This window comes from Erpetoichthys calabaricus, chromosome 1 (assembly GCF_900747795.2).
Source record: "Erpetoichthys calabaricus chromosome 1, fErpCal1.3, whole genome shotgun sequence".
Lineage (NCBI taxonomy): Eukaryota > Metazoa > Chordata > Cladistia > Polypteriformes > Polypteridae > Erpetoichthys > Erpetoichthys calabaricus.
The window spans coordinates 185,351,230-185,367,342 of NC_041394.2; the positions used below are offsets into that span (position 1 = coordinate 185,351,230).

The 16,113-nt window shown below is 33.8% G+C and overlaps 2 protein-coding genes across 2 annotated transcripts in view; one reads left to right on the top strand and one right to left on the bottom strand.

The window, feature by feature from the left end:
• LOC114658053 (bcl2-associated agonist of cell death-like) overlaps positions 1–16,113 on the top strand; it is a 695,521-nt gene that overhangs the window by 135,826 nt on the left and 543,582 nt on the right. The gene's annotated exons all lie outside the window — the stretch shown is intronic.
• Positions 1–16,113, bottom strand: part of dnajc4 (DnaJ (Hsp40) homolog, subfamily C, member 4) — a 211,008-nt gene that overhangs the window by 18,625 nt on the left and 176,270 nt on the right. Inside the window, exon 6 of the mRNA XM_028810010.2 lies at positions 8,097–8,183. Coding sequence (XP_028665843.1) covers positions 8,097–8,183 — 87 coding nt within the window. The remainder of the gene's footprint in view (positions 1–8,096; positions 8,184–16,113) is intronic.

A 16,113-nucleotide genomic window follows, 5' to 3' on the forward strand; every position in this document is an offset into this window, starting at 1 on the left:
CTGGGCTCAGTACTTGAACCCTTAGTGTTTACATTTTACGTGCTTCCACTGGGAACTACCTTTAGAAATCATAAAATTAATTTTCACACATATGCAAACACAATCTAGCTAAATGTTTCTTTTAGACCAAATGATGTTTCTTCGATAGTGTTCTTAACTAACTGTGTCAGAAAAGGAATGGATGAATGATACTTTTTTCTGAATACAGAAAAAAAGAAATGTTACTTATTGGGGGTGTGATGCAGACTGCAACAATATTCTTTTTTTTAACTTTGTTGGTCTAAATATTTTACTAAATCAACACACATCTTGGGTATTGCCTTTGACACCAGTATATCTTTTGAAACAAACATTACAAAACTATCTTAAACTTGTTTTTCCGACCTTAAAAATACTAGAAAATTAAGATGGTTTCTAAATATGGAAAATACAGAGACATTCATTCATGCAGTTGTATCCTAGTCAGATTGAATACCGTAATGCATTTTTCACACGCTGTTCAAATCATTCTACTGTACTATTTTCAGTTAATTCAAAATGTTGTTGCAAGAATCACTACAAAATCTAGAAAGTACAATCACATAACCCTAGTTCTTAGATCTTTACACTGGCTTCCAGTTAAATTTAGGGCTGATTTCAAAATCCCCCTTCTTACATATAAACTCTTAAATGACCAAGGCTTTGGTTATGTATCTGAACTTATTACATACAAACCAAAACATGTACAGTAATATGATCTTAAGATGCCAACCTATTGAACATGCCAAGGAGTAACAAAATAACAAGTGAGGTCAAACTTTTATCTACAGGGCCTCAGAGCCGTGGAATGATGTGTTTACTTATATAAAATATGTTCTTTTGGTTCTGGCTTTTAAGTTTAGGCTGAAGACTGACTACTTCAGTGAATCATACCCTGATTGGAGGGCCTGATTAGATGTGCATAATAAACTGCTCACTGTTAGCATTTGTACAAAACATATAAGCATTTCAATAATTATAGACTATTAAAAATGCTGCTCTATTCAGATTAAATCACAATATTAAGGAGACAAATTCAAAACCAAAACAAAACTGTAGTTATAAGCATTGCAGCCCAAGAGTGGAGTACTGACACAAACTTGGAGGAACAAGGAAAAAGATCTGATATCAAAAATGCATAAAACTGCACCGTAGAAACAGAAAATCTATTGAATAATGTAAAGCTGTAGTACAAGTAAATAATAATTTTAAAATGGTACTGAAATATAAGAAGAACTGCTGTAGAAGGCAAGAATGAAGAGATACATTGTTATCCTTGTACTAAATGATACATTTCATGAAGTCTCATGAATAGACAGATGTAAAGACAAAATTAACTTTTACAAAATGTTGAGCAACAGCACCAGCATCACATAGGCAAAGAACACGGCTACTTTGTTGTTTTGTAACTCCATATATGTAAATTAATTCCAGAGTGTAACACCTATCTGACAGAAAGCCAGTGGAGCATAATGTAACAGTTTTTTAATTTAAAAATGTTTATAGGCAGTAACTAATAAATAATGCATTTGTTGCTAATGTTAACTATTTGCTATTAATGCTTACTGTTGTTCGTAAAACACTGCTGGACTTTACCTTCCTATCTAGTTAATAGTAACATATTCAAAACATTAAATGTTTAAATATTATATTAGTTTGTTATTGTTCTTTAAAAGATGGGTCAGTAGAGGATCCATAGAATAAGTTATGGACCTGGAGTACTAAAGAAGATTAGAGACAATATTTAGAATGTAAAATATGCAAGGAGAACAGGAGGAATGAGGGTGAAATTGAGACAAATGTATAAGTATTGGGTCAACTGTTTTAAAAAATACCTAATTGGCTTTCCCGTAATGGTCTTCACTGAGTACTGCTTAACGCTGGCAGATACGAGTGCTCTTTGTTTTGTCTATAAAGCAGACCTCTCTGTGCACATTTATTAGATTATTACTTATTTTTACTACAGACTGGATCCCTGCTGTTAACATATTAGTGCATTAGGTCCCTATTATTCTGAATGTAATAATGTGCTTTGCGATATAAAATTTAACTTAAAATTGCTTGGCAGCCAAGCAACTGAATGAGAAAAGATGGGGAGGACATAATATGATGTTAGACAAACATTAAGTAGAAAAACAGTATCTTGGTCTCACATGAGAGTACTTTCCAAAATACCAAAACTTGTCATATCAGAGTACTGTATAAGTGTCTTCTATATGAATATAGTAAAGAACTGTATTTTGCAGATAAAACTGAAGAATATGCTCCTGTAGTCATAAATTAATTAGAATTATTATCAGGAGTGTTTGTGTTTTTAGAGTTTCAAGAAACAAAGAGTAAGTTGCTTCTTCATACCATCAAAAATGTTATTTCTGCAGTACAATCCATATTAGCATGGCAAATATAAAAAGGAATAAATAATATTTATAAATGTAAATAAAAAATATTTTTACATACAGCACTATGCAAAGTCCATTAAAATTTTTTAAATATACTTATCTGGGCTGCAAGTATTTATTTGGTCATGAAGACAATATACAGTAAAACATTAGAATAAATACAAATAAACACTAGCACAATAAAAAGTAATGCCTTGTATTGTCGGAAACCTTATTGATCTCTTGTGAGATGGTCAGAACAGCACAGCTTTGGTTCTCAAACCTTTCCTTGAGGCACCCCAGCATTTCATGATTTTGTTAAAGCCCACCTAATTTGAATTAATATGCCAGTGATAGTTAAACCACATGTGCTAGTGGTAAATGAATGTAAACACTAATGCTGGCTCAAATATTTATATATTATACTACACAGTATATTTATACAGTATAAATAAAGAAAATGCTACAATCACATGAAAATGAATATGTTTATGTGAGTGTAGCTTTGCTTGAATGTAGCCAGTGATGGAATATCATTTTATCTTTCCTGCATTGCTTTTTAATTACTGCTGGACCTCGAACTGAATACAAGGTTCAAACATGGGAAAATTGGGGAAACAACCATTACAAATTCATACTGCCAATATGAAAATAACACAAACACTTAAAAATTAGAAATTTGCTGGCAACATTAATTGGCGCCATACATCTTGACAAATCAATGACAATTTATCATTTGTTACAAGATGACAAGTTACAGTAATAAAATGAAACACATTATCTGAGCCCCACAACATTCTCTATACAATTTGTGCAATACTGTGTGGAATCTGATAACAGTGATACACATAATGATTGTTAGTTGATTTGATAAATACTCTGTAAATTACACTGAATCAAATATTTTATAGAGTCCTCAAATGTTACATTAGACATCATAAAACCGACATCATGAAAAAACAAACTTACTTTAAAATATAAAACTGTGAATACAAAGAGGATTTTCAAAATGAAGAATGAAGCTGTTGGTTATCTCTGAGGCAAGTTCGAGTGGATATTTGGCTATAATTTTTCCTCAGGAGCTTTATTTTTTTGGAAATGCAAAACATCATTTTAAGCCAATTTTTGTTCTACCTTTTCCTAGACTGGTATACATTTTCTATAACATCACAGGAAACTCTTGTCCTCTTTCTATATTGATGTTAAGCAGAAAAATCATCAACTTATACTTTGTTAAAGCCACTGTGGCGAAAAACCTTTGATCACCTGCAATTCTCTTTCCCTGCTCTTTAACCTCATTGTATCTTTATTCTGTATTGCAGCTGATTTCAGTAATATGCTTTTATTTTTACCACAAACTAAATGTATATATTGTGCCCAGCACCCCAAATGCAGCACAACACTGATGAACACAATTTATTCTACAAAGAAGGAATCTTTTGTTGTGCCAAATAATAAGCACAATATCATTCATCTGTGTCCTCCAGTCCCCTTCGGGTAGGTTTTGTCTCACTCTACTCCCGGCTCCGACTTATCCAGCTGAGGCGGGGAGACACCTTTTAAGGTCAAACCCAAGAGTACTTATGGGGCATAGCTCTGAAGCATTTCCAGATCAGATGGAGCTCTGAGATAACTGGGAATATCCTTTTATTAGCTCATTCTGGTAGCACCAAAAGACCTCAACAGATCTGTCATACTGTATCCCATGCAGATCTACAAGAGTCCAAATAGTAATAATGCCAGAAGCATTCTTACCACCCAGTGTACTGCTGGAACATTTGTCCTTGGGAGGCCTTCTACCACTGTCCTTGTGACTGAGGTACCACCAAGCATGTATAGTACATATGTAGGTTGAAATATTAGTACAAACCAATTACACTCTCAGAACACAGTGACATACCAATCATTTCATACTCCTTACATATGCATAAAATGAGAAGAAAAATCAGAATTAAATAAAGCTAGGTTATATTATTTTTCAGGTTTTTACTTAAATACAACTATTGCAGCTAGACAATTGTTACTACTGCAACAGTTTATGACATGTCTCTTGAGCTAAACCTAGGAAATTTACAGCTTAAATATAATTATTTATCACTAACAGATAGTTAAGCCAAGCAACCAGTGTATCTCTAGTGATGTTTTGAATGGGCTTGTGTTAATGCTTAGAAACAGAAGCAAGGAAATTACTTGAGCTGGTGTCCTGTTTACTCTTTCTCATCCACTCTATGGAAAAGTACACCTCAAATCTCCTTTTAAAAGAAACATCTATTCAAGCGCACCATATTTCATCAACTGCTGCCAGAAGAGTTTATTATACTTGTATAATGAGCCAACTCACCATCTACAATATAATGCATGCCTGTGGTATTTATGAGATCCCGACAAAATACTTTCACGTTTTATAGCAAAAAGCTGTCAAAAGCTTTTGCTGGCAGGCCATTCAAATAGATAGAACTTGGTGACTCTTGCCATATAAATCATTTAGCTCTAATGAGTGTCGGCAACAGGCCACAACAGCAATCAATCTCCAAAACACTCTGAAAAGCTGACTATGCAGCCCTTTTATTTACTGTGGCAGTATGACTGAGAAGTAAGCAAACAAAACAAAATAGGATGACTAGCATAACTGTTTGTGGACTGATCCCAAAAAATTCTAATCAAGTAAGAAATGATGAAAATGTACTGTTATTTTTACCCATACTATAGGTATCTTCTCATTTTATTTATTTTGTAGGGTTTGCAATATTAATATTTCACAATTTCTCTATAGTTGCTTTTTATTTTCAACTCACTATAAATTAAAAATAAATAATGTATGAAAAGGCATTGGCCATCCACAACCTTGTAACTGGATTAAGGTGGTTTGAAAATGAATCAATAGGTGGATAAATTAAACATCTGTCCACATGCAAAAAATGTTATGGTCTGAGAAAAAGTTAATGTTCATGACTAATCAATGATTGGGCTGCTCTATGCAACAATACAGGCACCTGCTAGGAAGCACAGAAGCCAATATGCTTGAAGGGGGTCTAATGTCGATACCTCACTGGACCACATCCAGTCAAAAAATGTCAATAAAACTGAAAATTATCTCAGTATTTTTTCTATAAGATATAGTAACTAGATCACAGTAACTGAATCTTTTCAGTTTCTTGCCTGTGGGCTAACACTGATAATTCAGTGTATAAAGCTGCCATAAATAGATAGGTTAGCATAAAGCAATACAATACAGTATATTAAACCTGTCTTTAAACACCAACAAGCCTTGCCTTTTGAACATTTTACATAATACAGTAAATAGCTGCTTGACTGATTTTACATAAAACATAAGGCTCAACACAATAGATGATGTTGATAACAGCAAGTGAAGCAAACTCAGGCACCTTAGTAGATTTTAACAGCAGCTTCAGACTTACAGAATATGCTCCCAAAAAAGTCTTGTGGCAAGGGTACTCAGATATATATACCCGTGATCATCAGAGGTGACTGTGTGCAGAGGGTGCAGACCTATAAATACCTGGGAGTGCAGCTGGACGATAAATTGGACTGGACTGCCAATACTGATTCTCTGTGCAAGAAAGGACAGAGCCGCCTGTACTTCCTTAGAAGACTGGCATCCTTCAACATCTGCAGTAAGATGCTGCAGATGTTCTATCAGATGGTTGTGGCGAGTGCCCTCTTCTACGCAGTGGTGTGCTGGGGAGGCAGCATTAAGAAGAAGGATGCCTCACGCCTGGACAAACTGATGAGGAAGGCAGGCTCTATTGTTGGCATAGAGCTGGACGGTTTGACATCCGTAGCAGAGCAACGGGCACTCAGCAGGCTCCTATCAATTATGGAGAATCCACTATATCCATTAAACAGTGTCATCTCCAGACAGAGGAGCAGTTTCAGCGACAGACTGCTGTCACTGTCCTGCTCCACTGACAGACTGAGAAGATCATTCCTCCCCCAAACTATGCGACTCTTCAATTCCACCAGAGGGGGTAAACGTTGAACATTATTCAAGTTATTGTCTGTTTTTTACCTGCATTTTTTATTACTCTTTAATTTAATATTTTTTGCTGCTGGAGTATGTGAATTTCCCCCTGGGATTAATAAAGTATGTATGTATGTATGTATGTATGTATGTATGTATGTATGTATGTATGTATCTATCTATCTATCTATCTATCTATCTATCTATCTATCTATCTATCTATCTATCTATCTATCTATCTATCTATCTATCTATCTAAGATTTTATGAAAACCACGACATGGTAAGCTAGTAAACTATGATATGCTGCAGCCAATGAGATTAGGGTCATAAGATATTGAGAAAATAAATTACCTTAACATATTTAATATGCAGGCTATATACAAATGCAGTCATACAGTACAATAAAATACAACTATTTCAAAAGTTTGATCCATTATAAACTTTATGAATAAAATCTATCCCCTTAATACATTATTTTGTTCAGTATATTACACAAATCTTTCAAGATTAAAACTATAAATATTATACCAAGGACTGGGGCTTAACTGTGAAAGTTGTCATTAAATACTGACTGTGGGATTATGCTAAACTAGCACCATTTTGGGGGTAAATACTGTACTCTCATATTTGTCAGATAGTAGTGGATTTACAATTATCACTAATCCTTTATGGAACTGTTTAGAATAACACCCAAAGGCATATAACCATGTATTGATACATTTATTGTGATATGTTATACTACATAGCTACTTTGCTTCTCCTGCTCAGTCCAAAGAATCCCAACTTACCCTTTATAACTGAATGGGAAAGCAATGTCTGATATTTTATAAAAGAAGATTTTTTTTTTTATTTTCCTTGTAAGGAACGATGCAATATTTCTCCAGAATTTAGTAAGAATTGTAAAATAATCATGCTGGGCCACTGTCTCTTGTTATGTTTCAGCCAAGGTTTTATCCCTTGCTTCAATGTGTTTTTAAATTATTTTTTTCCTTTAAATATTATGCAGAGCCTGAGTTTGCAGGGCCACACAGTCATGTAGCTGGGGTATTGGACCCTGCTTGTATTTAAAATAAAGATGTGGTTCTAACTGCACTTCTGGCATTGCAAGTCTTCCTATATTTGGTTTGTGTTTCATTGTGGAGTTTTGAGTTTTCACATCCCACTCACAATTTAAGTTTCTGGTTTTGTGATGTTTGGAACTGTTTTCTTCAGGCTGTGTGGTGTGGTGGTTAAGGCTTTGGACTAACACTGTGTGACCATGAGTAGATCACTTAACCTGCCTATGTTCCAATTGGAAAAACAAGAGAAATGTAACCAATTGTATGTCAGATGTTGCAAGTTGCCTTTGATAAAAGTGTCAACCAAGTAAATAAAAAATAATATGTGTACAGATTTTAGATAGGCAACCCTATTTTTGCTGCTGCTTTGGTTTTTGTCAATCCTTTTTTAATTTCATTTAATAAATATTTAAATATTAAAGAAACTGTCCTTTGACCAGAGGTTTGTATGGTTCTTTCTCCTTCATTATGAAATTTTGAACTCAATAAAACCTATTAAAAAGTAAACATAGTGAATGTTACGAATTTCCCAATATTTACAAATTTCATACTGCTAAGATTGACAGCTTACTAACAGTTCTAGAAATGATGGAAATATCAGATATTTGTTAACATGAGACTCTCTTCTCAGCATGACGAGTAAAGTGAACAGACTTACCTAGCTCTTTCTTTGGATTCATTATAAATCTCAGTGATTATTTTGTCCTTTTCATTCATGAAACTACTGTGAATCTCCTCCAGTTTCCTAGGAAGAAACAAAGAAAATATCTTTCAGAATTCAAGTTCTGTAAAACTAAAATCATAAACAAGATATTAAAGATCTGAAAAGTAATTGAATTAGATAAAGCCACTCTTGGTAGGATTTTGTAGTTTTTTGTGATCTCATATTCTTTCATTTATCAGGAACCCAGTCTGGCATCCAATCATACACCAGGAAAAAAAGATAAAGAAATCAGTTGTTTGCTTGGCCATAATCTTTTTTTTAATTCAATTGTCTTTATTTTCCAAAGCATCATACAAAAAGCAGTAACATTACATTTTCAATTTGTGTCACACAGCACTTTGACACTAGTGAGCTATCAGTGTTGAGTTTGCATGGCCTTTGTCTCAAATGGATATATCCAAAGATATGATGCCAGGCAGATTATGACATTGATGTTGTGTGTTGTTATTGTCCTGTAATGGACTGCCATCCTGCCGATGGCGCCTACCAGAGCCCCTTAAAACCATAAGCAGTGTTAAAAAAAGTGTGAAAATGCTTATCTGTTAATATTTGTGTCTTGTAGTGTCCCATTAAGTATGGGCATAGTTTCCAACTGGCACTTGTAAGGTTATATTTGCAAAATAAAGGATTAATTTTAATGTAATTAATTCCAGCAATGACTCATGAATACATTACACAAGAAACATGTACAAAATGGTCTACTGCATTGGCAAATTCCATGTCCACTCCAAGTACACACTTCTTATGTTGCAAAATACCTTGTTTAGGTGGTAAATTGATTGCAATGTAATGGTGAGTGTTTTAAATTTGTATTCCGTGTACAATTATGTAATTGAGCAAAGATAAAATTCAAAGAGTTATGCTAAATGTATTAAGTTAAACTAGAATTAAGAAGTGAACTATCTTTCTGGTTTTAACCCGACACAGCCTTGCAAGTGTTAGCATCAGTGCTTCACAGCTTACCCCTTTGTCTACATGTTTTTTTCCCCAGACAATTTGCTTCATCTCCAACACTAAAAAAATGTTTTTGTTAAATCGCAAATGTAATCTGTCTCTGTAGAAGTGAGTGTAGGTTTGCACATAAGTGTGCCTTGTGATGGACTGCTTTTCCAACACATCCACCCAAAGCTGCTGCGACGGGCTCTTGCTCCTTGAGTATTTTAACTGATTTAAGAAGGTTGAAGAATGCATGGATGAAAAGGAGATACAGCAAATGACAAAGAAGACAACTACATGTGTGATTTCTCACTGTAAAATATAGAGCCTTGGAAACAATCCTAAACAAAAAAAATCTGACACTGTTTTTCCAACTAAAACACACATAAGCCTGGAAGACGCCTACATATTAAATTTATTGAATGTAGCCTCTGTTACTTAGAATTGGCAGTACCTTTGTAGTATTAACTCTTTATTGCTGACAAACACATGAGAAGGGTCTCAAGAAAAAATATCATTTGCTTCTTAAGAAAAATGTGCTTTTAAAGAGCTAGACAGAAAACGGCAGGTCCTCTTTGCCCAGGAAACACTGATTATTTTTGCTATAAGAAGAAGATTGTAAGGCAAACTTGAAAACTATTTGCTACTTCATAATGGTGAAACTTCAAAGCAGTGAAACACCTTCAGATTTATACAACTTTAATTTCAGCACTATTATTTTATGAAAACTGTGATGAGCTGATACCCTTTCCAGGGTTGTTTCCTCCTTTGCTCCCTGTGTTGTCAGGATAAGCTCTAACTCCCTGCATCCCTGAATTGAATTAGGTGGCTTTCAGATTTCAGAAGGGCTGACTTGAAGGAAATGAAAATGCTAAGAAAAGGCAACAGTTATTCCTGGGGTGAGTCAAAACTGTTAAAGACAAAGCGATGGAGATTCTTCAGTACGAGCTAGTGTTGCTTTGATGGTGTTGCATTCTCTTTTTTCAGTAGACCCTTCACACCAAAAACCTACAAGGATTTGAGCATTATAGATCAAAAATCCCATGTACCTCTCCCATTTCTTACTGTCTTTTTGGCCTAGAAGAGAAAAAAAGCTTCTCCTGGTTGGAATGAAAGACAGCAGACTATTCTTAATGGCATATGATTCAGCAGTATGGTGAGCAAGAATGATGGCTATTAGAGGTATCTGTGATTAGCTAATGAATGTAGGTTATTAGCTGCCACAGTGGTTGCCAAGCTCATTCCGGTGACTGTAAATTTTTATTTCAACCAACATCTCATACAATGCATCATTCTTACTTTTAACTGATGTCATTGTTTAGTCATCTGTTGGTTTTATTTTCTTAATCTAAGGAGTTCTAAAATATGTTGCGAAAGCTTACATTTATTTTACTCCTTTCTTTTTAATGCACTCTCTTAGAAAATGCTTGCTCAAATAATTGTATCTGAATGCTGATAACACTGAATGACTTCAGTGTTATGTTCACTTGACTGCTCACTTGTAAGAAATGCTTCCTAATGAGCAGACAAGGGAAAATGGTAGTCTGCTCATTGCTCCCCTTTAGCATTCAATGTTGTTTGCACTCATGTCTGCTCACTGCTAGCATTTGAATACAACTAAGGGAAGCAAATGCAACAGAAGTGGCAACAGGAACTTAAACATTTAAAGTTATGGAAATGTATACACAATTTCTTTTTTAGAAATAATTGCAGGCCAGATACCTAAACAATTAGATCAATTAAAGTAAGAATGATGCACTTATGGTGAAATTAACTGGAATAAAAACTTGTAGCTAGGGTCCCTAGGTCTGAACTTGAAAACCCTGTGCTACCATATTAGAACAAATCTGTAGTATACATGAGGTAAACCTACTGTATTAATGAGTAGTTCTTATTGCAAATGTCTTTCATTGAATCAGAACAAATGACCACCAACACTAATGAAAATGTTATTTCTGAAAGTATTTCAGCATTCAAGTGGGAGTCTGTAGTGTAAACTCACATTGTTTTTAAATCAAATGATGTTGAGCACAAAGATGTGCTGGTAATATGCATCCAGCATGGCACAAATTGCACTTTCTGTTTTTATTTGCACAATGACTATTCTGATTGTGATTAAAAAAATTATGATTAAAATGTTTTAAAATGTAACCTTGGCTTTAAGTGTAGTGCAAATTGTTATAATATTTACGGCATTAACTATGTTTAAGTAAAAAGGTTCAAATTATAAAACCTTTTTGTGTATGCTGCTATAGCCTATCTATCTATCTATCTATCTATCTATCTATCTATCTATCTATCTATCTATCTATCTATCTATCTATCTATCTATCTATCTATCTATCTATCTATCTATCTATCTATCTATCTACTTATATGTATCTCATATATTATGAGATGTTGACATTATCTTCAATTTATTACAGACAATTGAACATCATTGCTCTTTTGTACTATAATAGTAGCACATATAGTGCCAAGCATACAGAAGACAATGAAATTCTTAATTACATATTCAACAGTTATGCAACAAGTGGCCACCCTTTGGCCACATGATAAGCTTCATTTTACTGAATAGAAAACACAGAGTCTTTAAATTGTCCCAGTGTGAGTGTGGATGTTTGCGGATGAATATGATTAACAGAGTTAGTTCCTACTCTTCTACCTGATGCTGGTATGATACTATACTTTCAAAAATTGTGTGACATCATACTGTGTAAGACTTCTATTTGGTTGAAGGCACATGCAGCAAACTCTTACTCTGGATGAATAGGTAGAGTACAAGGCTGAGATCCCTGTGCTTTTGTTAATTTTCCATGGTTGCAGCTGCTTCACCCCACATTCCTAACATTTGGCTCATTTTTAATATGACATTCACTAAAGGCTCAATTTCCCCATGACCCTGAACTGGATAAGTTGGTTGGAAAATGGATGGATAGATTCTTTATTATAAGCTGAACTAATATACAGTAGATTTTCACAGAGTGTGGACATTTGGAATAGAATATTTGTTGTTACAGTTTGCAGTCTGTAATAGATGTACAAAACTCGACAATTTCTATAGCTTTTAAAACAGCACTTTTAACTGACAGTTTGTAAACCTTTTCATTTTTCACTATGTACTTCATTCCACTTGAGCACTCATTCATTTAATGAGACACACACAATAAGATAATTTGCTTAATTAGAAGTAACAAAGCTGTCTTCATTGATTTTACATTTGAAACAGTGGCTGCGTTCAGAATGCTTTTTCATTGACTGGATTGTACACAACTCATCTATTCAATGCATTGTGGTCAGTTTTTGCATGGGAAAAAACAGAGTAGATAACATTATTATACAGAAAGCTGAATGCATAACACAACTTTACATAATTTAAGCATTCTGTCAGACTCCAAATAAACAGCATTATGATGGCTGAAGCCTTAAAAAACATTTTCCATTACAGAAAAGTCAAAAGGAAACAGAAACAAGTCTCAGTCATTTACCAAGGCCAGGACAGAAAACTGGGACTGTTTACAGTTCATTTCCACATAGTTTACTTTTATAAAGAACAGTTAAGCATTTTCAAATTAATGGAGAAAGCACAAAGTAAAAAGATACAGTTATTGACTGGATATGCACAGTAATATAGTATTAAAGAACACAAAGGCATGTTACTGAACAACAACAAATTTACTTTATGGAGTGCTGCTCTGCTTATACATGGCCTCGACACTTAATAAAGCATTACAGCCATTCAAAAATGTCAGAAAATGTTTAAAATTTTCAATCAGATGGGGAATAATAAAGACTGAAAGCTCCATTACATTGTCCCAAGAATCTAGAGGAATCTACAAAGAGAGTCTAATATGCTACTTTGATTTAGTATGAATTACGTTTGTGAATAACTTGAGAACATACAGTAAGTGATGGAGGTAGTATTTCAGGTGGTGGTTAAGAGGGTAAGCCACTCCACCTGGTAGCTAGGAATCAAAACCTGAGAAAGTAGCTCCAGCATCCTTATAGATTGGTGGTATCCCATTTATCATTCCTTTTTTGTATCATGGTCTCCCTGTCATGCTTTTACAATACTCCAAATGGAATAAAACTAACCATGATTGTGCATTGTGCAATTAACTAATAAAGAGAGGAACAAAAAGTAGTAATTCAAAGGGATTTCTAAGAAAAAGGCAGATAAATCAAATCAATACACTAAGAAAAAATTCAGCAACCACAAAGCCCAAGAATCAAGATAAACTGCTTCATAAGCCAGACTTCTTCAGACAACTGATGTTTTGATTGTAAAACAAAGTGCAAACACAAATTAATCATGACATCAAGCCAATTGTAACAACATCAGAAGCGCAAAAGAATATCATTAGTGATGTCAAAGTTGGAATCTCTAAAAATTGTGGAAAAAAACAAACCACCAAGATCACCTCATTCCTGACATTCTTTTATTATATATGTTCCTCCCAAAAGTTAGATTAATGAAACCATAATTTCTAGAATTTTTAGAACTCTTAGGTCATCCCCAATGATAAAGGTTTAAATTTATCTTTTTATATTATTATAACACATACAGTATCTATAGCCATCCATGTATAATACTCAACTATAAAAATAACTTTTTTTTTTTTTTTTTTTTTTAAATAACTTTTATCATAATCTAAAAATCTGAAATTCTTTGTATAAAAAGCACACAAATTTTAGTCTAGGAGTAAACCATTTTGAAGAAGTGACTGTAAACATTTACTTACCAGAAGCAAAATTTAATCAATATGCTGGTTACTAAGACAGCCATACATAGCTACAGTATTATACAAAAATGACTTGCTAATAACCTTCCTTCCTCGTCTGCATTATAGCTTACTTCGCCTTAACATATATCACCAGTTGATATCTACATAGCAGACAGCGTTGTTAATAAACAGGCTCAATATATGAAAGGTGCAATACCCAAAGAAAAGGTTTAGAAATATTCCCAAAAATCACAAAAACAACTGCTGGAAAGTCTTAAGGTTGTGCTTATACACATTAAAAATAAATGTCTATTGTGTATTCAGATCCTTCTAACATAGTCTTGTGCCTTTAGTTCTTATTTCAGCTTAGGTTTTTAAACAAGAAAAATTGTTTGGAATATTGTGAAAAGTTAGTATTGTAGCATATTGTAAAATACATGAAATTCTGAATCTCATTTAATTGCCACTCATAGATTAAAGGATTTAATCTAAAAATACAATGACTGCATTATTTTATTTTGTATTAGTAACAATACTGGTAATTAGACTTTTAAATGATCAAATTCTAACCATGTTTAAAAGTTGCGACCTTTTTTTTGGTTTGATATATACTACTTTTTTGAATGCCAAATGTTTGGTGTTAGTACCTCTTTATCCCAAAAATGTATTTGCTAACTCTGGTAACATGATTTACAATTGCACATGCTATTCAGGAGCACCTTTCTATAAATAAGAATATTGTAGTGAGATAGCACTAACAACAACTTGCACCATAACTAACTTGAAACACTTACAGAAAGTACTAACGCAGAAATACTGGCAGTCATTTGCAGTGTGTACAATAATTCAATTGAATTTTACTGCTCCACTAAGTTCTGCTGTTGAGTAAAAACCCAAATGAATACTGACATTTTTTATTTGGAGCTAGTGATATACCTTTTAAATTGTGTTGACTGGCTACAGAGAGCAAATTTGCATACATCTATGCAGCAATCATTTCAGAAGAAAACATGCAATCAGGCACACATTCATAATGCAGACTAAAAAATCATCCTATATGGCACTCCATATGATGATAAAAATAATTTTAAATACAGCAAGTTTGTTTCAATTAATGCAATGGGTCACAAAAATCCAGAATCCGTGATAAACATGCGTGCATAGCCACTCGGTCAAGGCTGTCATTTAACATTTTTTTAAAATGCAAAACTCTGAGTTTTCTAAAGCAGTACACTGTGAAATTAATATTCAAATGAAAAAAAACTATGTATCATGTTTGACAGTAAACAGCAGTAAAAATAGATAGCATCAGCAAAAAAGGAGTTATTCTCTCCTACATAGAAAGGTTAAACAAAAAAACAAAGTTTGAAGAATTGAGCAGAATAATGGAACAGTGACTAGTAAACAAACTGAAAGAAGTAAAAAGTATTCCAACCATGGCACCACTTTATAAGATTTGGAATGTGAATTTCTTATCAGTTTTTTTCTTCTTCACTTAAAAAACATGTACCTGTTTAAATAAATTCTGCTCTCATATCAAAGTCTCTTTGAGGGTAAAAGCTGCTGCCAATGAAGATATCTCCAAAAAGTCAGAATACAAAGAAACAAAGCAGAACTACTCAGACAGGTGCTGGCTTTATCTAGACATGAAATATTTACAAAGAGCAAGAGAGAGCTGGGGGTAGGGGACAGCCCACATCACAGATCCTGAAGAAGAAAGCTGATGACATGATAGGGTAACAAACCAGACAAAATAAAAACTCTGCTGTACATTGCAACACAGAAGGCCATACTAAGTCAGGAGTTTGTTTCTAAAAGCACACATCATATTAGTCAGTAGGATATGACAATACCATCAGTATGCATTACAAAATGTTTCACATTACTAATGCATATGCAGATTACATATGCTGACTCAAAACATGCAAAGACTATTTTACTCATTAGTCTACTATTCGCCAACAAGCTGTGACAGACAAGACAGCTGGTGTTAGTACCTTCACTCGACATTTGCTTTATATAGAGACAATAATTCTACACTCATCATCTTCTGCAAAAAATCCAGTGTCACTGAAAAACATGCCTAAATGGGACTGATTCAAGAAAACTGAACAGGGACATACCTCTCACATTTATTTCATTCTGCTTGACTGTAATTGTATATGGACTTTCTCCTTCTCTAATATCTGCTCTAATCATGATTTTGCCATTCTGTCTCTTTGGCTACTTATTTAATTGACAGTTCTATTGTATTTGTTCTTTATTAATGTCATCTTTTGCCTTGAATTTTA